Source organism: Xiphias gladius, chromosome 18, assembly GCF_016859285.1.
Source record: "Xiphias gladius isolate SHS-SW01 ecotype Sanya breed wild chromosome 18, ASM1685928v1, whole genome shotgun sequence".
Lineage (NCBI taxonomy): Eukaryota > Metazoa > Chordata > Actinopteri > Istiophoriformes > Xiphiidae > Xiphias > Xiphias gladius.
The window spans coordinates 11,865,085-11,889,561 of NC_053417.1; the positions used below are offsets into that span (position 1 = coordinate 11,865,085).

Here is a 24,477-nt window from a genome sequence, read left to right on the forward strand (position 1 = left end):
AGAAAACACTATTACAATTTTTTAGCTTTAATAATAGACTTTTGAACTGTTAATGTTCAGTTTTAGCAGGCCTGAAATGGGATTTATCATAGCTAGGATTACACAAATCAGGAAATTGCGTTTTTCTTGTCATGTATCCAATTATTGTTTTGTAGCTCTGAAAAACAAGTATGTACAGTAGATGTTTAATTGTTTTTGAAGTTAGAGCAAGAGACTTACCAGACATAACCAGCAGATGGAGATAGAGGAACATCGATAGATGGCAAAACAGTAGAGCGGTCCAGTCCAACACTTCACTGCTGTGATACAATTGCAATTAGACACAGCAGTGTATGTATATAAAGATAATACAACATCTGTTTTTAAAGGTATGTGCAGTGTAAAAGCTTTCATTTATTCCTTATTTTTTGGCATTTAAAGGATACTCTGCTCACATGATGTCACTTTAAGTGTTCTTGAGTTCCTCTTATATTATTTTATTTCAATTTTTACATTTATGAAACCAGGGTAGCAAACCAGAGCAATGTCCCCCTTTTTTCAAGAATGCCCTGTTCAAACATTCACACCTGGAAGCTCAGCTGCCCTAGAACCACAGTTATGGGTTGAGAGCCTTGCTCAAGGGCACCTCTGTAGTATTAAAGATGGTGAGGCAAGGGGCTTGGATGTCCTTTATAATCATTAAAACATATCAGTATCACACTTGACCACCAGTCTAACTGAAGTCATTGAACTGTAATGAACTGATTCTTTCTGTCTTTGAGTACAGGGGAACTGAAAAACATGTGGCAAGTTTTATGAATAATCTCTAGGGGGCACTGCGTCATCATCATCATCACCATGGAGGGAGAGAGAAAGAGAGAGAGAGAGAGAGGGAGAGAGAGGAGGGGGAGGGATGATAGATTCCATTTCTATTCTACCTTTAATCCAACTGTGAAATTTGTAAGTAAAAGGCAGTCTCTTTTTCTCCTCAGGTAGGTCTCTGAAAGACCATGTACTGTTGCATCAACTGAGTCGCACAGAAAACGTTGCTTGATTTACTATGTTAATCGTGTCTGGATTTAAAAAAAAACCCCAAAACAAAACAGAAAAAGAAAGGAAAAACTGTTTTAAGGTTGAAGTTCATTAAGTGAAGATAAACTAGGAAGCTTAAATGTCTCACCTAATGAGCCGTGTGACAGCAGTCACATTAACTTTTGGAACATCAAAGATAATTCTCCTAATTAACCTCAGACACATGCAGGGGGAAAGCAGAGTTATGTTTATAGGCTCCTGCAGCTATCAGGTGCTACTCATCAAATTACTAATGAATGTGCTGAGACTCAGTAATGTAAACCATAGTAAGACAATCCAAATAAGTAGAGACGTGCACGTCCACTTCTCCACTTTAAACATTTTATTACAGACAAAAGAAAACAAAAGAAGTATTTGTGACACAAAATGAATCTAATGCTGGTACACTGGTATTGCACCAACAACAATTTCTGAAAAAATATTTATTGTTCTAATAATCATGTTGTTTGAGCAATAATAATAATAATAATAATAATAATAATAATAATAATAATAATAATAATAATAATGCACCCTGATGAAATTAAGCCAAAATGTTACTTCATATCATTCATAAATAGATGTGAAACCTGCAACCAAATTAAATAGAATGACCATATTGTAAAACATATGATATTCAACAAAACAAAATGGGTTCTCTTATCACTGGCTTTACAAATTAAAGAAGTACATTTGGCAGGTTTATACACAAAAAATTATAATATCTACCCCCATGACCGTTCCTCCGAAACGCAAATCCTGCTACAGTGAAAAAACAAAATATCTTAAGATTTTTTTCTTCACAAAAAATGATAAAGATGAGTTCAACACAATTCTAAAACACCTAATAAAACTAGTCAAAAACTTTAAAACCCACTGTTATGTTTTTTTTTTCTTTAGTAACATTTCACATTTAGCAACTTTTTTTTAATTCACCTGTACAAGTGGTGTCAGGACTACGGGATGGTGGGTGGGGTTACAGGTTGGGGGGGTGGTCCTTATTGACCGAGAGGAGGATGAGCTAAAAGGAGAGGTTTCAACCTTTGACCTCTACAGTTTTGTAAAGTCCTGAGGCCATGTGAAGAGAGTGACACTCTCTATCAGAGCTCCGCCACTTGAGGAGGAAATGGAGCGTTTTTCAGTCTTTGCATTTCTCTCTGGTTTGGAGAGAAATAAGACCAGTGAACACAGTTTCAGCACAAGTTTTAGTGTGTGTATTCCCTCACTGAATCCGCCTGCACGAAAATCACATAACCAAACAAAAAGAATGTTAAAAAAAAAAAAAGAAAGCAAGGGACTCCAGCTAAATACACACATAAGAGGGATCCATTTTGGTGATATTTACAATCACTCTGTGACAAATAAAGGAAACAGGGAGTTCGTTACTAGGGGCAAGGAGGATTTACAAATGTCTTATGTGTTTGTGACTATCTTCATAAAAATTTCACTTTCTTTTATTCAGTCAGGGTGTTTCAGTCTGTCCTGAAGTGTACGCACCCCTGCTGAGGTGACTATATCCTAGTTTCCTGCATTAGCTTTTCTACCCAAGACCCCTACACTTTGAGCATGCTTAAAGCATTTCATCTCCCCAATGAGGGCAGTCCATGGCAAACACAGAGTAATGGAGTGAAGAGGAAAGAAAGCATCTTTAAAAAATTCAAAACAAGATGAGAAGACATTTTTTTTTTTTTGGTCTTCGTTTTCCAGTATGTTGGCACGAACTTATAGCTCACTGCCCCGCAAAAAAATGGAGAGTTCACTGATAAGGAAAAAAAAAAAAGCAAAAAAAAAAAAAAAAAAAAAAGCAAGAGAAGTGCCTCAGGCTTCTGGCTGATCTAAGTGCTTGGCAAATAGGTGAAGTTACTGTAGCAGTCTTTGGGATTTTCGAAATCCATCAGAAAAAAAAAGATAAACAAAATGGTGTTGAAGCAGATACATCGATGATGTTGTTGTTATGTTGGAAAGCTCCCTGGAGTCTGACATTTGGAGTTCTTTCAACTTCAAGTGAGGTAGAGAGGCTTGTCCCGGGCTCCCATGCCACTGCTGAGGAAGAATACAAATGTATTAATGTATGTCTGGAGATATGGATACATGTGAACGCTGTGATACTCTGACTACATGTATTTCTGTTTATCCTATGTTTCACTGGGAAATCCCAGTGAGCCCATGAAATCTTTGTCAAGGAAGGCGTGGCTGAGAAAGCGGCTCCAAAACAAACATAAAAGCTGCTGACAAACAACATACATCAGTAAGCATGAAGACAAAAACAAAAGTAAAAATTTGCAGATCACTTGATACTCGACATGTCAAACTCAAAGCCTGTTCTCCAGTTATCTTTTCTGACACACTGCAGATAATTCAGTACCCTCCAAAACTCCAAACTACAATGATCTGACACTGAGGGAGAAGGTTTAACCAAAGGCTCAGTCTACTTCAAAAAGCATCAAAGATGATTTGACCCAGGCATGATCCTATTTGACATACAGATGAATCAGCTCTAAATACAGGAGATACTGACTTTCAGCTCCATTGCCTCTCGGAATAGCAACACCAAATTTGAGGTGTGAGACAAAACAACATTCCTCTTGTACCTGCTTGAATAGCTTGATTCAATAAGGCAATGCGCACTAAGCAAAACACAGAGAAACTTAATTGGATGTCACACTTTTTCCAAGCTCGGTAATAGCATTGTTCTACCGCCGAATTACTCATTTCAATTTCAAGGAGATGCTTTGCTTTAGCAGGAAAATCGCGTATTATGATTAATACTGTCTGAGTGTGAAAGTGAAGTGGTTTAGGGCAACTCATTTGGAAAATAAGTAACTGTCAGACAAATACTCTCTTTTTCTCAGCAAGAAAATGTCCTGGATAACGTTTAGCTTTGACCATTTTTCTGTGGTTAATTTCTTCTTGTTTAGCCATCATGTCTACCACACAACATTTCACCACTACCATAACACAATACGGGGACTGATGTGATGAGCTCACCCGCAGTGGTTTGGTCCACAGTCCCTGTTGCAGTACTCGCTGTCCCATTCGGGGTTCTGGCCGTGCACTGGGTTAGGGGTCCCTGGGGACTGTGAGCCCCCAACACTGTTCTGGTAATCAGCCTGGATATGGGAGAATCCCTGTAGATCGGAGCAGAGGAGACGAGAGAGGAGAAGAGGTTATATTGTCCTAACTTTGCAATGCCCAGCCATCAGCCGTTTGCTGAGCCATCAGACTGTATGAGGCCAAATGTTGTCAGTTGCTACTGAGAGTGGGAAACAGGGATAGCACTTTTTTTTTCTCTCTCTCCATTTACTCTCCTTGCTTGGTTAAAATGGATCTCAAGATCACACTTATTAGACTGACATGACACCCCCCTGCTGGACTGGACACATTATAGACTCAGAGGGGAAGGAGAAAATAGTTGGTTTGCCACTAAAAGGGTGAAAAAAGCAAAAAACTAAAGAGTAAATCAGTGTTGTTCTTTTTCACGTATACGCTAAAAGAAGGATTTCCCATTTGGAAAATTGAAGCAAGTGATGAAAACAAGACAATATTTTAATTTCAAAGTTTTATGAAATATCAATAATGCTTTTAAGTGTGATAAATATATAAAAGTAATTAACACATTTAAGATAATTAGTAATATAATTACAGGTCAGAATGTCTGTACAGTGATCATGAACTTTGGCAGATGCACATGGAGTTTAATTTCACAGACTTTAATAATGGTTAGACCAACCTGTTGGCTGAGAGGAGGGGAATGCAGAGATGCCTGGAGCCCCATTTGGTGTGAGATGATTGGCTGCGACTGCTGCATGCGGATTGGCTGGTTGAGCAGGGAGCTCTGGTGCAGGGAGAGCTGGGCATGGGGGTGCAGAGGCGGGCTAATCTGGAAGGGAGCTGGGGGAGAGGCACTCATGTTGGGCGGCAGCATCTGGGATTGGCTGAGGGTCTGGGCCAGGGTGTGACGGGGCGGACCGGCGTAGCTCTGGAGGTCCGACAGGGGGAAGGAGCCCGGCGGGCCCAGGTAGGGTGAGGAGGGCTGGGGGGGCACACTGTACAGGGGCTGCTTGGGGGGAAGCAGGTGGGAGGGCTGGCTGGTCTGCTGGGCACTTTTTGGTTCAGGGTCATTGTATGTCTGTGGATGAAAAATACACCATTTTAATAAGACAATGAACTCTCCTTTAATGAAATGTGATCTTGAACCTGAAAGCCTCAAAACATCACAACAACTCATTTATCATCATTCATCAAGCTCTGATCACAACACATCTCCTCTCTCATTTTTGTAATAGCAGCATCCATTACACTTAAGACAAAACTTTAGCCCTTTGTCCTGTATCTTAATGGTAAAACCCATTCGTCAACCTTGGTCTTCTTATATGACATGTAAATCAGCTGGCAAGTTGACCAGGAAGCTGCAGGGACTTTAAGGAACTACTTTTTTTTTTTTTTTTAACTTTTTGATGGATTCACAAACAAGGGTTTAAAGGATAAGTTTTGGAAATATGCTTATTCACTTTTTTTTTGCTGAGGGGTTAGATGAGAACACTGACAGAGCCAGGCTTGCTGTTTCCCTGTTTCAAATTTTTATGCTAAGCTAAAATAACAGGAATTTTCTTTTCAAACATGTCTCCATTGCAATCCACTCCACTGGTCCATTCTGTCCAAATTCTGGTCAGCTGCTTCGCCACAGAGCTACTTGTTTCCTGCTTGCCTGGTGTGACTGTCCGACATAAATTTAATGGGAGACTTGAGACTCAAACCTCCCAGAAGCAAATCTTTTTCAGTAAATTAATATCACTGTGTAATGAGACTGTATATATTTAATTCTCAGTCTATCCGCGGGTCTGAGAGTTTTCAGTATTCATTTTGCACCACTTTACACACACATGTAAACAGGCTGAGAGATGGGGAAACAGGCTTGAGGTTGAAAAGGGCTATAGTGCTTAAGGGAAAACACCAAAATCACCCAAACTGGACTTTTAGTCACTCTGGACAGCATCACTCTGAGCAGGTGCAGCGCCGACAAAATACCCCACCTCCAACTCCACCCTGCCCCACCCTCTCCACGCTTCTATGATGAGCTGTCAGATTGCTCATCTCCAGCCATCAGTGTTGATTAGAAGGTAATGGAGCCCATTTGTATGAATAGAGCAGTGGCCGAGGTAATGATCAATAGACACCTTGACAGATAGATGAGAAAAGGAGAGGGACACACACACTCACACGCACACACTCACACAGACATGTATGCAGGACCCCAGGCAGAGAAATGAGGCTGTTTGCCTGCAGAACAAATGGAATGACAAAAGGAATCTTCCCCACACTACATTGTGTGTTGTTAATATAAGACGGCACTAAACAATGCAATCCACCGCCCTCCTCCTTGGCTTTCTGTATTCTCCCTGCTACTATCCTGGTGTGCACAAGACGCCATCATTCACTGGGCAAAAAGGATGTTATGGATCTGAATTAAAGTTGTCAGGGGTGGAAACAGAAAGAGAGCCAATGATCGTTCGCGTCGATTTGGATGTACTTCCTGTTGTAGATGATGAGATGGAGGAAATCGATGAGCTAATGAGCGACACAGGTGCCTCTTGGTGTAAGATAAATTTCCTATTCTTTCTGTTTTCTAAAGTTAAATATAAAACAGACTTAAACTTGATCGCATGTATGGCACACGAGAGAGAAATCATTTTCTATCATCCACTTCTCATAGATGTTATGGCCATATGTTTTTGTGTTCTGATTGGCTGACCCCTCCCCCAACCCTCTATCACCGTACCAGCTACAATTCCCAACCCCCAACATCTGCACCCTATGGAAATCAGGTATTATTGTTCCAACTATGACCATACCAATGCCACCACTGCCTCATCCCAAGGAAGCCCCGCCCAGCCCATTAGCAGGGATTTTCCATCCAATCTCTCATCAGTCTTAGCCGGGGCCTGTGTGTCATAAGCGTTACCTTGGAAACCAGACTGGCTCGGTACGCGGCCAAGGCTTTCAGGTACTCTTTCTTAGCTGCCTCGGTTTTCCTCTTGTACCCCTGTGAAGAAAAAAAAAAAAAAAATCAAAACAAGAGGCTTCGGGTGAGAGGAGAGGTTGACATGCTCATGAACGTGCAGACACACATCTCTCAATACACACGCACACACAAACACACACACGCTTTTTTATCTCACTCTAACACTTTCTTAAACACATCCTGCACACACACACGTGCACTCACACGCACATGTCCTTAATGTTTCCCTTTCCATCAGAACCAATGGAACAGAACACCTCTATTTCCTCATCACAGCACTAATACTCCCTCATCTCAATGTGTCTCCCTCTATTGTAGCAACACATCATTTCCATTCCAATCCACCTAGAGAAATGAACTGGAACCCCCCCCCCCCCCTTTTAGCTCCACAATAACACTCCTATCAGCATTCTGACATTAGTGATATACCAGAATGGTTGTTGTCATTTGGCACATTAGGATGTGTTCCCTGCCGGTGTATGAGTTTTGTTTGAAACTGCCTTCCATATTTTTACAGTGATGTACGAACTTCTGCTGTCATACAACTACAGTAACTGCTGCTGCTGCTATGTTTGAATGAACTCTGTGCATTTGCATAAAGAGTGTGGGTTTATGCATGCATATGGACATATGAATGTTTGTGTTTGCGTGCAGGTATTTTTTTTGGTCTATAAGGCACATATATAAATTTCAGCGTAGGATGTGGCAGAATGTCTGAAGAGAGGGCTATGAGGGCTATAGGCAAAATCATGTCTATTATGCAAAAGAAAAAGGAGCAAAAAGTGTCTTTGTTAGTAGAAAAAATGTATTTATGTATTTTTTTCGATACTAGTGCTGATACGAGCACCTGTATGGATCAATCAATACCGTTCTCTGAAGGATATTTTTTACCAAAAACACACAACATTTAGCAAAAGAAGCCACATTTCTCAAATGTATGTTGTGTCAACACAGGAAGCCATGCAAGAACTTTGCATAAATAAAATAGTGTACAAGTGGCAAAATTTTGACGTAAATCAGAAAATATCTTTTCATACAATAAGTAAATAAGGTTTGAGTTTGATCTTAAATCCAGTGCTAGCTGTTGCTTTTATTACATGACAGTTTTTGATATTAGGTGATATGGACACTTTTCAGTCGGCACCACAAAGGCACTGAGGTTCGAAACCCAGCTCTTTTGTGTGGTTGATGTACAAGCTACTGCACTGAAGCTTTTTGAAGAATATGCAGTAGTGTTTTTAAATGCAGAGTATGGAAAGGAAGATTGACTTCACATGGTATAGTTTCTTAAAACTAAACCTTGCTCATCTCAGGAGGATCTCTAATAGAAAAACAAGCTAACAACCTTGTTTTTTTCTCGGTGCCCATAAGGAAAAACACCATGACCTCCCATAACTCCGTGGTCATTAGCATTTCCTAACTATTTCTGCTGAGCTAGTGATGACGTTAAATACCAACAAAAACAATAGACTGCTCCTCCTGGATAGCCAAGATGCCCTTCAGTTAAATCCAAGGACGAGACGATAGTGAAGGGAGGATCACTAATTCTGTATTCTAGGCAGGATCAAAATAGCAGGCTAGAGATATAAATAAAAAGAGTGGAAATGAGAACTTCACACATCCCAGCTTGTCAGAGGGCCAATGAAGATGCATGGTGTGGAGGCATCAGCTATGGAGGCTTGCTTTACACATGTGGTGTGGACTGCACCCTGGCCTGGAGCTTTGTGGGAGTTTGGTTTTGACAAAGAAGATGATTTTCACTTATTCTGCTACATTTTTTGGAAAATCCTTCGTAGTTTTGATGGACACTGCAATGCTAAGAAAAACTCAGAAGATGCCTATGTTTTGTGACAATTGGAAACATTAGATCAACAGTGTGGGTATGCGTGTCTGTGTGTTCGTTCATATCTGACTGTTTGCTTTTGCAGCACAAGGGTAAGAATGTATTTACCCATTGCATAACATATCAGTCCTAGACCCCTGAGATCTCCCAAGGTGGTCTTATATTTTTCCCAAATTGACCATTTCGTGCCTGTAATATGTCCAACTTTGTTAGCTTCAGACTGTTTTACGGCTGTCGTTGCACAGAATACTCCCCCACCCTTTCCCTCCTTCCTTTTGCTAGAATTAAATTTAGAAAGAAAATCATTTAAATGAGAGTCAGGGGAGGGGGGATAAACGGATGGATTATCTTTAGAAAGAGAAGAACTAGCTCATTAAGGTCAGGTGTATCTCACAGCAATGTGGTAATGTGGTAATGTGGTAATTAAACAGCACATAATGCCAATGAAAGGCTGCGTGCCTGCTGCAGCGCACATGCCATCCACTGGTGGGACCAAAATGTGGCTGTACTGTATACGTGTGTGTTTGTGTCAGTGTACTGTTTTTTTGCATGTGCGCTTGTTCCAACATTGTCTGTATAAGCATAGAAAATGTATGTAAAATTTTATGTACAGAACTATATTTGTGGACATTTGTGCAAAAATGTGTCGCATGCAGTGGTGATAGTAGTTCCATCCACTTAACACTTCCTTTCGGCTAGTCAAGAAGATATACGTTGAGGTTAATATGTCAGTCTTTTCTCTTCATCAATCCCACAACAATTTTTACTGCATCTGTTAGAGATTCCTGTGTGTTTCCCTTTGTTATTGTTTCAGATCTTGCAGACCTGCATATTTTTTTACCTGCTTCTGTTCCTCTCCTAGGCTGTCCCACATGGAGGCCACAATCTTGGAGACGTCCCCAAAGGTGGCATTGGGGTTTTGGCCCTTGATGGCCGCCTGGGTGTCTCTGAAGAAGAGAGCGTAGGCCGACACGGGTTTCTGTGGCTCATTTGGGTCCTTCTTCTTCTTCTTCTTTTGAGGTTTGGGTTTAGGCTTCATCATTTCTGCTGAGGGCCGCTTCTCACTGCTTATCTGGAGGCAAAAAGAGGGATGGAGAAGATGAGCGAGAAAAAGAGACATTGCTGGTCATAAATCAGTTGATGAAAATAACTATTTACTACTATTTACAGCTACTACAGAAAAAAGCTTGAGGGGTCTTTCAGTATGCATTGTAATTATGGGCACGATACACTGAATGGACATGATACTCTAGATTTTTGCAAGGTTGGTTTATATGATATATAATAAATATAGAAAAAATCTCAGCATTAACCACTGCGCATGCGATGCTCAACATCAATAAAATAGGCAATATAAAATTCAAAGAACGCTTGAGAGAGGGTGAGAGCAGCAGAGTTCTGCGTAGAGCTGCCGCAGCTTGTTCTGAGAAGAGAAAACAGATCAATTTACAGACATGGGTGAATGAAGACTAACAGGACGTCAATGGCCGGGTAGGGAGGTGTGGTTCAGGAGAAGCTGGCCAAACATGGGCTGGAGGGGGAGAGAGTCCTGGGCTAATTAAAATCTCATTGTTATCAGTTTCACTTGGTTTCACATCGGCACTATTTTTCCTGATTTTCTTTCAGTCTTTATTTAGTCTCTTTCATGTAGATCACAAAGAATTCAATTACACGTTCTGAGAAAACCATAACAAAAAGGATTAAATTTATATTTTTCATAGGATGTGCCCAGTTGGTTTGTCAACAACAACACACTGTAACCTCACTTTATTTTCAGGAGGCAAAAACTGCTCACATCTGTGCGATGCACTCGATCCAATACACTCGAATACATTTTCATTTTCCTTGCAGGGCTTTGACGGGGAGTCAAATCCAGGTCACCTGATCCTGGTTGTGATTCTATATGGAAATTGCCTTCTTTACTGAGGAGAGAACACATCAAGCACGGGAGAAAGAGGGAGAGGAAGGGAGTGGGGAGTGAGACAGAGAGAGATAAGGAGAAAGGGAGGGAAGAGGTGCAGCTGAGGGAGGATGGCGAGGAAGAAGTGACGGCTTGATGTTGCCATTAGTATCAGTGGAACATCAGTTAACCTGATTTCTTGGTTGCTATAAAGGCAGGAAAAACAATCCAATTTCCATCCATATAATAGAAAAGATAATGACATACTGAATATCTAATGATATACACTGGTATTATGTGAAATGAAGGATATTTATGTGCCCTATTTATGGTTGAGGGGCTATGGAGAGTTACCTAAATGTTGTTAAGGGCTTTGAGTGAAGTGAGAGTGAACTTCTCTCTTATTTTGGCAAAGAAAGCCCATCTCCAAGGCCAAGTTCCTATTTCATCAAGCTGCATTTTAGAAATTTTAAACAGTTTTGAATGTTCTCTTTCATAATCCACTGATTCTGGGTTTCAGTGTTAAAACTCAGCAGGGGGGAGAACAAACCAGGAAAAAGATTTGTCCCTGCACGAGTATCAAAAAGCAACTTGAGGACATTTAAAGACGTTCACATCCGTCTAATGCATACTTATCACGGGATTAAGCAACAGCCATGTTTTCCCCTTTAACTGTCAATTGGAAAACAGAAAATGACTGCCTTTGAAAATTGCATTGTTTCAGCAAAGCATTTGCCAAACAACACACTGTATTCCACACAGCATGAAATTAACTAATCAAAATTCAACGTCCAGGAGCACATTTGGCAGCTAAAGAAAAACTTCAAAATGGCTTTTGTGGTGTGCGGAAATGAATGGATGTTCCCATTCAGGGTGATGTGAAAGTATTGCTTGTCTATTTCACAGATTACAGGTAATATTAATTTTTTTTGTGTGAGTACGCCTGGTTTCATTAAAAAATAATCATCGCTCACTTTTAGGCAATGAGGCAGAAGACAGGCATTTGAAACGACATCTGTTCCACCCAAGCCTTTGAAGTGAAAATAGAATATACTGAAAGTAGAGCTAATGGAATGACAAAATAGAAAAAAAAAGGAAGGCTAAATAATCTCCAGGAAAATGCACATGTATTCATTCGGAGGAAAGAGTGATGACACACAACAGCTCACAGCAGCATGCAATCAACCAGGAGAACAAGGGGCATATTTTTCATTTCTTTCTTTATTTTCCACCCATATTGTACAAGACTCATGTTTGTGAACTTATACCGTGGGAGGCTGACAGAGGGAGATAAAATATCAATGAAACTGAAACACTGAAGAGAATAAAAATGGCTTAACATATCTCCAAAGAGAGTACAATAATGCAGAACTCTACTCACTATGTTATAATAGTATTAATAATTTTCCGTCACTACCTGTGTTACAGGAAAAATCCACCCTTAGACACATAATCACTCTGGGATTTTTTTAATTTGTTCTCATTTTCTGTCAGCCTGTTTCATCTACATCTATTTTTGACACTTGTTTCCGACATTTCCCAGAACACCTTTACAAAAAAACCCGAGTGGGTGTTAACTTCACTGCAAAAAGGCCAATTCGAGAAAGTCATAATGCCAAATTTAGGATGATTTTTTCTTATCTGATAACATCTTGCTAATCCCCATTTTGCATTACAATATTTAACTTATCTCAGTGTAACTGGTTTGGCTGTCACTGCTTTCAATGGCCTATATTTGGGCTACAGATGACAACAAACAAGTGTGAAATGGGAACTACCTGGCTGTCACACTCATATCCGAAACATCTATTATGAGAAAACTACATGGCTCTGTTTATTTCAAGAAGCAGACCAATCTTAAGTATAGGAATGACGGGCGTCGAGTCGTCACTGCAAAAACTATATATCTACAGTAAGGAAGCGTAATAATTTGAACATTCGTCACACATTATAGACTAATAATCTGGTTTCAAAGCCCTTTATCTTGAATTTCTGAACATCACTGCTTATATCAAGTCTTTTAAAACTAGTTTTATGGCAAATAGCATTTTATAGTGGCCTGATTTCTAAGTTAGTTTCAAAAAATCTTATAAAGCAATTTTTGATTGCACCTTTTTGTTAGGTAATAGCAAATTTCTCTAGATTCATATGTTGCTTGTTTATAGGAGGGGAGTTTTTGTGACCAGAATAAAGTTCATATCAGATATCAGATGTTGGCTATTATGTGTATAAAATTACTCCAACACTGGAACCAGCGGTTGCTTTTGTTTCTTCCCCTTTCCCTTAATCACAAACATTTTCATCAGAGTGGTTTTATTTGCTGGCTTTACAAATTTCAGATGGTGGCTAAACAAATACCTGCCACGTATCCACTATACAATATTGAGTTTATTTTCCTTGGTTCTCTCGTGCAGGTGCAGAGAACAGTAATGATTATGACAGCTGTTGTTGTCAGTTGAGAAAAAAGAGAGTCACATCCCTTATTCATAACACAACGTCTTGTGGCTACACTGCATTCTGGCCTATTTTCTGATACTGTCAGTGGAGAGATTGGTATCTGGTTCTCTTCTACGATGGATTTCTCCCTGTGCGACTGTCAGTGCAAAATGGTAAGTCTGTAAAGTAGCTCTTTGATTATGATGTGCTGACACTGGGTCCTGACGTTTACAATTCATATTTAAGACTGCTGGACATATATCTCCTGTCCTGTACCTTCATTGCTTATAGCAATTTTCTAAGAATTTGAAATTCAGGACCCATTGCCCAAGTGATATTCACTATTAAAGGTATAATACTGAGTGTCAAATCATGAGCTAGATACCTTGTTACAACAGCAATATAAAGTGCATTGGGGCAGAGGTCTGCTTTGGGTCATTGTCCTACGTTCTCACCTAATTGTAAATGGATAACCAATACCAAACAAATTGTTAATTCTTGACAGATTCAGTATTGTTAGGTTTGAGTTTTGGTGCTGATACCAAAACTATACTACGGTATTTTTCATTTAACCAAAAAAAAACCAAAAGAAAAAAAACCAAAAACAAAACAAGAGCTCTCAAATATTATATTTTGTTAAAGTACAAGCAGATGTATTAGGATTATGGCTGAATTTTGTCTCTGAAAGAGACAAGAGACAAAATTTTGTACTTTTTGTTCGCCATGATAAGACCAGAGGATATGAAATACATTTTTTTCTTTAGTTTAAAAAACTGATTTTCTCCACACAAGAGGACACATTGCCCTTTTACAAAGCAGACTGAAAAAAAATTGTATATTTTGAAGATTGCAATGTAGAGACAGCACATGACTGTTGCTAAGTAAGACCAGCAAAAAGATAGAAAATAGAAAAGTAGAGTCAAAATATACTTTGTACAGTTTTCTAGTTTACTAGCCAAAGACTGAACTATAGTGTCAGCCTTAGCTTGCTCATTTCATCAGCATTTCTGTTGTCAGAGAGAGAGAGAGAGAGAAAGAGATAGAGAGAATGAGAGAGAGAGAGAGATAGGAAGGGGTGGTGGGTAATGGGAGAGAGATAGGGAAGAGGGGGTAGCTGTAATTCTGAATGGACAGCACTGCACTGGCAAGACAAGATTAGAATTGACAGCCTGATAACTGCGTCACTATCAAAACAGCAGAGAAAGAGAGAAATTGGGGGGGGAGTGAGAGAGGATTGGAGAGAGTGAGATGCAAAGGAAAAGAGAGAGAGAAAATTGATGTAAAGAGAACGGATAAAAGGAGAAAGGGAGGTGGAGTGGTGTAGAGAGAAGAGGGTTGATAACAAGAAGAAGGACGGGCGTGGACGCAGAGACCAACAGTGTATGAGACATGAAAATTAGACAGTAAAACCGGGTAATAGTTATGGCACTGTGTAAAAGTGTGTGTCGAATCACAGCCTCCTGAACACTGTATATGCATCATCATTGTCACCATATACTGTATACTAAGCAGCAAAGTGGAGAGTGCTGCATGGTGCATCGATTTCAAAAGGCCATAAAAACAATCAGGAACTACTCAGAGGTGATGCACAGATACACTTCCTCTTTACAATGATGGTCATTACACCAAAGAATGATGCAGATCCTGAGCGCAATACTACATTAAATCTGAATGCCACCCACTTCCAAAGTCCATATACATTGTTCCATGGATTTCAAGCTAAAGAACTGTATGTATAAATGGGAAAACACACACAGAACACACACACAGCACTAGCTTTCAGTGTGTGATACAGTTTGTGTAAGTGTGTAAGCATCAACAGAGAATACATGGCATACCCATTTTTACATGCTATCTTTTGCAGGAAAATACTGTCTGAATGTGTACTGGCCTGAGGAATGAGATAAAGTACAAGCACTAGCAGTTCAAGAACATCAATCAAAACCTGGTAGTGAAATAATCTACCTCATAAAAGCAGATTTAACTAGGAGATTTTTCTACCACACTTAGCATTGATTTTCTCAGTAGCTACCGTACCGCTTAAATATTTTCTAAAGTACAAACTTTTTAAACTACGCCCTTAAGAGGGAGGAAGTAAGGTTATGACACATGCTTCAAATAAAAATGATTAAAACTATTGCTGAGTCCGAAAGCACTTCCTAGAGTGTTCAATGAAAAATCCCCAAATACAATGTGGTGCATTTTGCAGATGCAAAAATTACAGCCATCCAACACTACCCCTGTCAGTGATGGTGCCAATTGATGATTAATACGTTGCTCTCAATTTAGTGCTCACAGTTGAGTGTTTATTACGAGGGACTGATTTCGCACAATAACTTTTACTGAACAGTGACCACCGTGGTCACAAGTTGCAATTACAGAATAATAGCAGATTTAACATCCTTTGTTAAATCTTGACTCTTGGTTCTCTGGAGTCAATTGCTTTAAAAACATCAACATTCGGCAAAATGGCTGTTTATCTGCAACATCCTGAAGTATAGTTTAACAGACCCACAAGTCAGCAAACTGACTCAGTAATGTCAGTTACACAACAATATCGACCTAGGGTTTGCTACATTAGCTAAAATTAGCCACTATTAGCTACTGGTCTTACCAAACCAAATGCGGTTGTAGCCTCAAAATCCTTAACTGAACCGAGCAGGCATGCATTTTACTGGTCATCCCTAGATCGGCAATAACTCTGAATGATTGATTTTTTTGGCCACTTAGGTGCAGCAAAGACGAGCTGTAATTACAAGACTGACACACTGTTATTTTATAAAGTTGCTATGACAAACCAGCTAGAGCACAGTTGCCTAACTATACATCTAGCAGCTCCAGACCAACATCAGGTTTCATCAGGTTTCATTATATATATATATATATATATATATACACACACACACACACATAAAATCTCTATATGTTTTAAAGACACTGACTAAGAAAATTCATGATATCATTGATGTTTGTACAAAAAATGTGGTATATGTGGTACAATGGAACAGATCTCTTCAACAGTACAAGCACGAACCTCTCCACACCAGCATACTGGAAAGAAGCACAGCTTAGTGCAGCTGTTACACACTGTAAGCCTTTGTGGGTTTATAAATAGATAAATGGCCATGGTTGGAGTAGCAGCAGTGAGAATAATGTAATTTCAAGATGCCATATATAATTTTTCGGCAATTTTCACCGCGGCCTTAAGGAAAAAGTGGGTTCCTGACGGTTGTACAATGCAACAAAAATATCAGAACACAAAGTTATTGCGGTACACGTCTTTCATGAGTGGCTACAAAGTCAGCTGGTTTAAAAATGTAAAAGCTTGTTTGTCAACTGAATCATCTATCCACTTGTTTAGCTGCAGCTTGTAAAGATACACGCAGTACAGAAATGGATGATGAACGATGAATACTATCCAGAGTTTTTCCAGAGATCATTATGTGTTTAAAATACATTACAACATGATGTCAGTCTTTTCTACCTGACTGTATGATCAGATAATTTTGGAGCAGAAGAGAATCAGGCTGGAGTGGGTTTTGAGAAAAAGGGAGCAAGTCTTTGTTAAGTTACTATAATTTTAGTAGGGATCACGTGGGCTTGCATTCTGTTTGTTATTAAATGCATTTAGTCGTTAGATATCGGTTTCAGCTAGCACCTGTATGTAACGCTGTCAGGATTGTTGCCTTACAAAATGTTGGCAGGCAAGATGAGAATGTAAACAAAGCTGTTTGAGCTCTAAATGATCCAACTTTCTCCACAGTAAGACTGCCTGTTACTACCATAAATGGAATCCAAAATACAAGATGGTAGTTAAAGTACTTTCTTACACTCTGTGATAGTCAAGTACAAGTTCCTTTAAATTCTTCTTATCTTATACCACCTGTCAATTACTTTACAATCACCCCTGTGTTACTCTTGTCTTTGTATAGTCCCATCATTTAGTTCACAATGAAAGCTTGATGGGTTAAAGTATGTCTTAAAATATATACCGTGGCCTCCTCATCTGGGAGCTATTACAGCTCCATGTCAGACTGCCCATCTGTAAGCAATGAGCGCAACTGCATGTCAAAGCCGCCGCACAGATCCCTGAGTAGAACCAGGCACTCGCCCAGAGAGCAGCATTCATCAAATGAAAATACAGCCCGACCCAAACAGTAATGAACCGGAAGTGCCAATTCATGGTCGTGATCTAAAAGACATGAAAGGACATCAGTGGGAATCGTATAGACCTGATCCATAAAGAGCCCATTATGGAATTTGTATCCAGTTTTGGTACCATGCCCTTACAAATTTACAGGGTCTTTATGATGTGGGGTATTTTGTCAGTGTTTTCAGATATGCAGAGTTTCAGTACTGGGCTTGCAATGTTGATCTTACTTCAACCAATATTCCCAATGCAGATATTTTAATTCAAACTCAAGCCCACAGCCATAGCTGAACTAAGCTGCATGATTTAACTAACTCTGGAAAATGACTGACAGCTCTGAGCAGCTCCTCCCTACAAGCTTTGACTACCAGCACTGGACATACTTAATCAGCCTAAATTGCAAAGTCTAGGCCCTTGTATTTGGTAATGTGGTGAAAACAGTGGCAAGTGAGAGCTAATTAGATTAATGGTAGTTTAACGAGCTGTTGGAGGGGCCCCCGCAGATTAGATTTTAATAAATAGTGGCAAAAGCATCTGCTATGCACTTCCTGGCTCTGCTGGCATCCTAATTGGCCCCAGTGGGTTGCTGTAGCTCAGCACTACACCGTGCAATTTAGAAGGGGAAAAAGGCAAAATGCTTATCATCAGTCCAGGTAAATCTGGGAAACACAAGAAAAACTAGTCTTTATGATAGTAGGGCTTGACAGATGAGGCTTTAACAACATTAATACAACATTAATGCATTTTCTAAGACTTTTATCACAGAACATCCACAAAATCCCCACAGAGCAGGAAGTGAGAATCTCAACATGCAAATAAAACATACTTTGACATATTCATCTTTTCCATTGTTTGCTTCAAGATGAAATGTTCCCATGATGAGGTCTTTGTAGAGGCAACAGCACAGAAAGGAAAAAAAAAACAATTAATCAAACATGAATGAGTGACCATAGCAGGGTTATTTCCATAGCAACAGCCCAAGGGGACAATTTGAACCCTTTAATGTGAGCTGGTGATGTCTCTTTGTAAACATCTGCGCAGCGGGGGGAGAAAGCCAATGAGAGAGCCTGGCAACAGAGGCATCACAGGGCAGCAACCTCTTGGTATCAATCGAAGTATCCATTATCTAGTGCTGAAAGGACCGAAAAGTGCTATGATGTATTGCATTAGGGAGCATTTGGAGTTGATAAGCGTCTTTGTACTACTACTTTTAAGTGTCCAAAAACACCGAAGGGGAGCCGGTAGCTGCTAAAATTAATGAATGATCGGGGATCAAGAAAGAGCGATGTTTCAAAAAATAAGTTCATTTTTGTGGACATGATTCACCTGCTGACATCAAAACCCTTTATTCAAACATTTTCTCTTGACATTATTTCTCTTACATCAGGCAACAAATCCCAGTCATAATCTCTCTCATACTCATGCCTTATGCAACCTGCAACCAGTAGGCGCTTTCAGCCTCCAGCTGTGACCAACAGCAGGCAGTATGCAAGTACACAAACCGTACAAAACAGCTATTATCAAGGGTCCCTTGTTGGAGGCCATAAAAGCACTGGACTAATTGTCATTTCGCAGTTCCCAGATAGGGGAGGGGGGGGTATCGTTTTCAAAGCAATTTGCTTTCTTCGTCCACTGACGTGATGAAAGATTTTAAAGGTACAAGAGCTGCAGAGAAAAAAGGAGCCTTGTCCGCAAAGCTCAGAAAGTAACCTGATTGCAGTCTAAAAATGACAAGAGCAGCATAAGTATACAGTAGCAGAGTGGTAATTCAGTCAACCACAATGCTCTCAGCATTTAAATAGGGGAAAAGAGCAGCGTTTTGTTCTCAGTGGTTCACACTCAAGTCAACAACCCCTTGTACTAATATTCAGTAAGATCTCAGTGAAATGCACAAGATCAAATCTCCCAATATTTCAGAGACAACAGAGTCAGTAACAATATTTAAAACTATAGAAAAGATATGAATAAGGACTTTTGGCCCTCCCTCTCCCTGCTGAAACAGCTCATTGGTGATGGGGCAAAATGTGGAGCCTGGCAGCAGCACCACCGCTGGCAGGAGCTGGTATCCATAACCCTCTTACAAACACTCTCCTCCCAAACCTCAGTGGTTCCTTGGGCAAGAGTAATGGCTTCTTTGCGCCGCGCTGCGCAGTGCTATTGTAGAATCACAGAGCGGTTAATTGAAACAAATGACTCTAATAATGGGACATTATCCCCACAGGCTGGCTTTGTGGTGGGCCTAATTAGCGTTGCGGTGGTGGCGAGGAGGACGAGTCACCATGCTGATCCCTCAAAGGAGGAAGCCGGGGCCCCCTTTTAAGTGGGCAGTACGGGATTCTCTTACTTGCAGTTTGTTAGGGTCCCAGGCTTTTTCAAAACAAGCGTGGCAAAATGTAAACACGTTTAGTCACCCCTCAGGTCCGTCTGAGGATGAATCCCGCTCTGTTAGGTGCTGTGCTGTGGCTGCTTTTCTTTCCCTGCACTTCAACCCTTCCCCTTTCCAGCCAGCTCGAAAGGTTTGAGGTCACAACAGCCAAATAAATGAATATTTTTATTACTAAATTTGATAATGGTTGCAACATAAGATTCTTTTCTTTATTGAAGAAACTGGATTTGTTTTTTCAATTAATCAATTAATAATTTGCTCTACAAAATGTCAGAAAATAGTGAGAAATACCCATCACCATTTCCTAAAGTTATATTTTCTTCTCTTGTTTTGGACAAGGAACTGTTCAGTACCCAAAAGTATTCAATCTACAGTCATATAAAATTGAGAAAAACAGCAATTTCAAACATTTCGGAAGCTGGAACAAGCAAATATTTTGCATTTTTGCACAATAAATGACTGATTCTAAAAATGTTGTCGATTATTATTCTGTTTCAGTAATAGTTATGATTCTTGTCAACTCTTCACCCTTGTCCTCTTGCATGTCATGACGTTCTCTTTTGGCTTGCTAGGGGCCAATAACTACTATGACGACTTGAGATGTTGTTTCCCAGATGTATTTTGATCACCACTGAAATCTGTTTTCGGCTATCTTAATTGTTTACCCTTGTACATGATCATCACAGAAAGTCAGCTGTAATGCAGTGTTCAAATCTCTGTGACCAAGCTGTTTTAAATATTCATTAGTCGTAACAGTCGCCTAAGGTTATTTGAATTACTACCATGAATATTCATGAACTGCAATGAATGTGCATTTGTTTTTAATGCTCAATCCGTTAATACTCCTCTTCATTACTTCACTCCGAACCCTGCATAATAAGCTGCACAAAACAAAGCTTTACTTTTTTTTAAAGCACAGTTCTCTTTGGAAGCCTATTTGTTTCATTTTGAACGAAACAGGGGTGCCCTACCAATTATCCCGCTGTCATTTCTCTTGACAACTACAAGACACATTGTTCGCCTCTCTTGTGGAGTGTAGCACTGAAGGGCATCCGTCTTTTTGTGAAATGAAAAGCCACAACAGAAAACATTTCTACTGTTACAAAAAGTGATTTATCTGGGAACGTCACCAAGATGTCATATCTATCCCTGTGAAAGGCAGTAGAGCAAGCAGGTCATATGAGATATGTCTTAAATCTTCACTGGAAAAAAAGATTGCTGTTTCAATTTAAAACACAAGTAATCCAGCTGCACTGAGCATGTGAACTCAAATGAAACTGCAATTTTAAGTGACTTTTTTTTTAGATAAAGTTTATTTCAAGGCAGTACTCATTAGATAGCAGGCAATGGATGGCACCGGGAAAATGGAAAAGGTGATCTTCCAGGTTCAGACATACATGATGTGCAACTTAGGCCACTGGGTGGATTTCATTGCGTGAACAATATTAATATTTACCCTTCTGCTTCAGCATTTACAATTCTGGATATATTTTGCCCTTCTCTGACATGTTTCACAACAAAGATTTGGGTACAGTATTGCTGGTCATATTCTGCCCTTTTTAATGGCTTGATCTGACCTCTATCTAACTGTCCCTGCACTATCAATAATGTTTTTATGTCACTGCTTTAAAATAGTTACGGCCTTTTCCCTCAATGTCTATGTCCTAAATGCCAAGTGATGCAAAATAAATTTCCTTTCGCAGATTAAATGTAGTCAAATTAAGTCAAGCTCACATAACATTGTAGCAATCAGTGACTCTGACAAAGACTGATCCCGGAAATAAAGGCACACACATACATGCAGTAAACACTCTACTGTACTGTACCATAGATGAGCAAGCTATGCAGTGCAAACACTCTGTACTAATGCACTCAGTATTTCTCTCTCATACTTTTTAATACAGGCCAGGATGAGGTGAGCTTTGTTTTCCAAAGTTAAAGCTCCACTATCATCAAGATTTTCGATTTTACCAATGAATCAAATGACTATAATGTGAAAGAGGTTGCTCACAAAAAATTGTCAGTGCACTCTTCAGCTTTTTCGGCTCTTTCAGTTCGTTATTTTGGTATTCTGTCCTGATAATTTAATATTTCTTACAGTCTTACCCTGTTACCTACCCCAGTAACAGTAGTTCTCAGCAAAGAATCTGCCTGAAAAACAAAAGAATATCAGCCAAAGACCCAGGATATGGTTGTTCCAAAACCAAAGCTAAAAAGAGAGTAAGTTTTGGATTTATATCCAACAGGTGACCATCTTCACAACTACACAACTCTAATTTAATTGTAAAAGTAGTCAGAGATTGCTGCATTTGCAGATGGGCAATAAAAACTGTACAAAGTAATCTCAGGGCAGTGTGTCAGTTGAGTTCCTCTCCCGGCAAGTGGCCAAAGAGACAACAGCAATCAATTTACTAAAAATCTGTTATAAAAGCCTTAAAAAGAGACACTACCTAAATAAAGCTGATCGTTTAAAAAGGCTTTATCCACACATAACACATCCTTGCAAAAATATTAATCTAGCACCATGTGTTTAACAAAACTGAACAAAATTCCAGTCAAGATTTATCTGACTGAATGTATGACACAAAAACTGGAAGCTGCTTTTTTGGTGGCAGAGGCTTTCCTCCTTCCTAACCAGCCTTATTACACCAGTAATGAGACAGGGGCTGGTGCTCTGTTTCAATATTTAAACACGCTGGCGCCCCTCAAAGCTCCATGTTGGGGCCTCTCTGCAAACTCCTCCGCGACCCCTCATTACCATCTGCTGGCGAATGTCCCTCCTCCTTTATTTTTTCAAAGAGATCGTTCTTGCTGGCATGTCCCTCCGCTGTAGCCTCAGCTGGACCTAAACGATTAGGGGCCTTGTTGAACATGAGACCCCTGGGGGCCATCTCTTTCCCGAGTGCCGGGATGGCAGAAGCGCTGACAGCTAAGGTTGAGGCAGGGATTCTCCCTCAGCAGTGAGCATTCACACGACAACATGTTGCATTTCAGAAAATCCAGTCATCCAAGATTTGGTTCTTTCTGCCTCAATTCAAAGAAGCTGACAGAGCAGGCCAACATTGTGGGGAGGAGTTGAGAGAATTTAAGAGCACTTCTGATTGACAGCTTTGTCATTTAGGGCTGATGTTGATCCTTCTGCTTGTTGGAGTCCTTGTAAATGGTGCAATTTCAAGTCTGAGAAATGGCTCAGAACTAGCAGTTAAGACTATTATGAACAACATACGACTGCAGCAGAAAGGATCAACCTCTACTCCTGAACAAAGCACTTGATTTGAAAATAAAAATAGAAAAAAAAAAACTTCAACGTACATCAAATGTACAAGCTCTGAAATTTGATTTGCCTAATACCCAATGCATATGACACCTGTTTTTCCCACCTGCTACACATCTTTTTGATTTACCAGCTAATATTTTTTTGCTGCCTGTGGAGTCATAATTGATGGAAAAGAGCAGGTTGTCAGAAGGAATAAGTTTAGTAGGAATAACAGGGCTCTTGCAGAGACATATGTCTTTCTGCTGGTCAGAAATCTCAACATTATTATATAATCAACTCTAAATGAACTGAAATTACAGACTTTAAAGCCACGAAGACGGACCAATGCAAAATTATGTGCCTACGCAGCACGATGATGGTCAATCCACTGCTCTAAATCCTGTAATGATTTAACTCTGTTTGCTGTAGGATCGATGTGCACTGAAAAAGAGAATCCCAAAGCAGGGAGAAGTTTACAGAGCTTTAGCCTCAGGCTAAATGTTGTACAAAAACCAGCAACAACATCCCTTGAGATGATGCGTGTCTGTTGCTCCAGCTGAGCTTGTACTTTGTAGGAGGTTTAGGAAGGATAGCTTTTATTCAAGACAAGTGTATCCTTAAGGTAACACTGTTACACTTTTTATTTGCTTCTTCAGCGACGGTGAAAGAACACTGTTGAACGATTAGCGTTTTGGTTTTCCAGCTATCTCCTCCAATTTTGTGGGTTTACCGTAAAGGCTTTTGTCAATACAATACAACAAAGGTAAAGGCTTGTCTCTTCACTTCCATCCCCAGTTACACTGGGAGTCTATTTCTACCCTTGCTATTCTTTAAGCATTCAGCAGGCATATATTCAATCTTCCTTATTATACCTTTATCAGTATGAAATTAAGGTTAATTTACTTTGTTGGGGAAACATCAAATGAAACATCCCTAATGGAACCAAAATGAAAATAACGTCATCTTCAATTGCTTTAAAATATTTCTCAATATACAAGCCTACTTTCCTATTCTTCAGTCTCAGAAATAAGCTCCTCTTGTCCCAGGAGATAATAAATGAATTGAATCCCCCACTCCAACACCCCCACCCCCCTCCTTATCGGTCATCTATTTTTCCAGAGTAAGCTATTACTTGCTGGGGTTGCTAGGCAACAAGAAATATTAATAGCAGCTATTATTAGCCAGGCTCTGCTAGAGTAGTACTAAAATGTGGAAGTGGGAAACATGAATGTGTTACATAAATCTCTGGACCTTTCACAGTGTGTGCAAGTCTCTGTTTTTACGGTGATTTATTGCAATGACGGTTCATTTATGAGAAAAGGGGGTGTGAAATAAGAAAATGGAACATTACCCTGAAGGGCTATTTGAAAATAAATAATTGCAAAGGTGAAACAAAAGCTGTTTAAGAAGCAGGCACTCCCTCTCTGTTTCCTT

The 24,477-nt window shown here is 39.8% G+C and overlaps 1 protein-coding gene across 3 annotated transcripts in view; it reads right to left on the reverse strand.

Moving 5' to 3' along the window:
* Positions 1-2,840: 2,840 nt before the first annotated feature.
* The window catches only part of LOC120803430 (TOX high mobility group box family member 2-like), a 77,223-nt gene continuing 55,586 nt past the window's right edge, over positions 2,841-24,477 (reverse strand). For all 3 annotated transcript variants that reach the window (XM_040151867.1, XM_040151868.1, XM_040151865.1), the window contains 5 exons: positions 9,757-9,987; positions 7,013-7,093; positions 4,781-5,179; positions 4,039-4,178; positions 2,841-3,093 (listed from right to left, as the gene is read on the reverse strand). In XM_040151867.1, the coding sequence (XP_040007801.1) occupies positions 3,051-3,093; positions 4,039-4,178; positions 4,781-5,179; positions 7,013-7,093; positions 9,757-9,987 (894 nt within the window). In that variant the 3' untranslated portion in view covers positions 2,841-3,050. The remainder of the gene's footprint in view (positions 3,094-4,038; positions 4,179-4,780; positions 5,180-7,012; positions 7,094-9,756; positions 9,988-24,477) is intronic.